The sequence below is a fragment of the Seriola lalandi genome, unplaced genomic scaffold (genome assembly GCF_002814215.2).
Source record: "Seriola lalandi dorsalis isolate HSWRI2012SDOR001 ecotype SW California unplaced genomic scaffold, Sedor1 jcf7180002003606, whole genome shotgun sequence".
Lineage (NCBI taxonomy): Eukaryota > Metazoa > Chordata > Actinopteri > Carangiformes > Carangidae > Seriola > Seriola lalandi.
In genome coordinates, this window is record NW_019474261.1 from 1 (window position 1) to 1,684 (window position 1,684).

Sequence of the window (1,684 nt, forward strand, 5' to 3'; positions counted from 1 at the left end):
AGAGACACATAAATATTAACTCATACTGAACAAGCAAAAAATGATTATGTGACTGACTCAGCTTCCACCAGGCTGTTGAGGAGTCTCTCTTTTTCCTCCTGGGTCTTCTCGTGTTTCATCTGCATCTCAACTGACTCCCACTCTGCCTCCTAAACACATTTTGTAATCATTTACTATCAGAACTGCAGAATATCAGAAAGGTAAAGATGAATTTGACAATTATACTGTACCTTCAGTCTGTGAAGGAAATCTGTCTCTATCAGTGCATTCTCCTGCTCCAGCGCCTGGCTGAGCTGTCCGTTCTTGCTGAGCAAGGTGTTGAGCTTCAGCAAGTCTCCCCTCAACATCTTCACGTTCTTCTCCATCTCTGTCTGCTCTTGGTTCTCTGCTTCAATCTGACCTGGTGGGGTTGGAGTTGGTGTCAAAGGCATTTGAGTATGAGTGCAGATGGAAGAAGACAGATTGACTGTAGTACATGTGAATGGTTTTAATATTTGGTTTTACTGTTTTTATCAGATGCTGAAGTTACTAAATACTTCTTATAGTTCTTAAGTGGTTACAAGATCACTAGTATCCTGTTTATAACTGAATGACAACTGACATTAATTGAGTGCCCTGTTTACCTATTTGTGCATGTGTGTGCTTCTTAATAACAACATTACATACTCTCCAAGCGTATTTTCTTTTGCTGCATGCCAGTGTACTCTGTCTGCAGTTTGAGCATGTTCTTCCTGTTGGCCTCTATCTCCTGGCTCAGTCCTACTAGAATCCCCTGCTGTTTCATCCAGAGCTGCTGGTCACTCTTGATATTTGCTGCAAGCTCTTCAATCTGAGCCATCAATGCCTCTACCTTGATCTGCAGAGGACTCAGGTCTTCATTCTGGGAAAGGAGGCACACAAATCACACAGACAGGATGTCATTTTTACTATATATGAATTTCCCAGTTGTGGGATTAATAAAGTTAATCTAATCTAATCTAATCTAATCTAATCTAATCTAATCTAATCTAATTTAATATATCTGATTGTAAAGATTGTTTCTAATACACAATGCACTTATTTAGCTATTATATAAAAAATTCAAAAAGCTTTTCATTAATTCATCCACATAAACAACAGACAACCAAGGGTCATCTCTTCCGCAGAATCTCTCACCCCAGTGCTGGCTGCGATATGACAGATCTTTCTATTGTAGTTTGTGATGATGGCCTGCTTCTGCCCGATGATTGTAATAAAGGAAGAAATCTTAGCCTGGTTGGATGTGAGTAACTTGTTGTAATTTGCAATCTCCTCATCGAGGGCATCCTGAGTGAGGGCCAGGCTGTCCAGATGTTGGCTGACCTCGCCACTCTCCAGTCCTACCGTCACCACCTCATTCTCCAACTGCCACAACTGAGATATCTAAAGGGGAGAAAGAGACAATGAGTAAGACATACCTTCATGTATCTTTATCCTCCGCATATCGTGCATGTGTTGTTTTTGTAATCTTAGTTCTACTGCTTCACTTCTGACTATTCTTTTTCTGTTTTGTTATTGTCTCTTGTGAGTTTCTTAACAAAAGTGTAATACTAAATCGCTCAAATACCCCTTTTAACTAAAACACCCCAGTTAGAAACGGAAGGTCTGAAAATACCATGTATTAAATAATATAATGATGATATTGACCACATGATTACTTATGAGT

The 1,684-nt window shown here is 39.5% G+C and overlaps 1 protein-coding gene across 1 annotated transcript; it reads right to left on the minus strand.

Annotated features, from left to right (window-relative positions):
- Positions 1–57: 57 nt before the first annotated feature.
- LOC111667659 (coiled-coil domain-containing protein 40-like) lies at positions 58–1,401 on the minus strand (the record flags this gene model as incomplete). The annotated part of the gene is made up of 4 exons (XM_023423403.1): positions 58–149; positions 231–400; positions 667–880; positions 1,156–1,401. Coding segments are annotated over 4 exons (722 nt in total), but the record flags the coding sequence as incomplete, so codon positions are not given.
- Between the last annotated feature and the right edge of the window lie 283 nt (positions 1,402–1,684).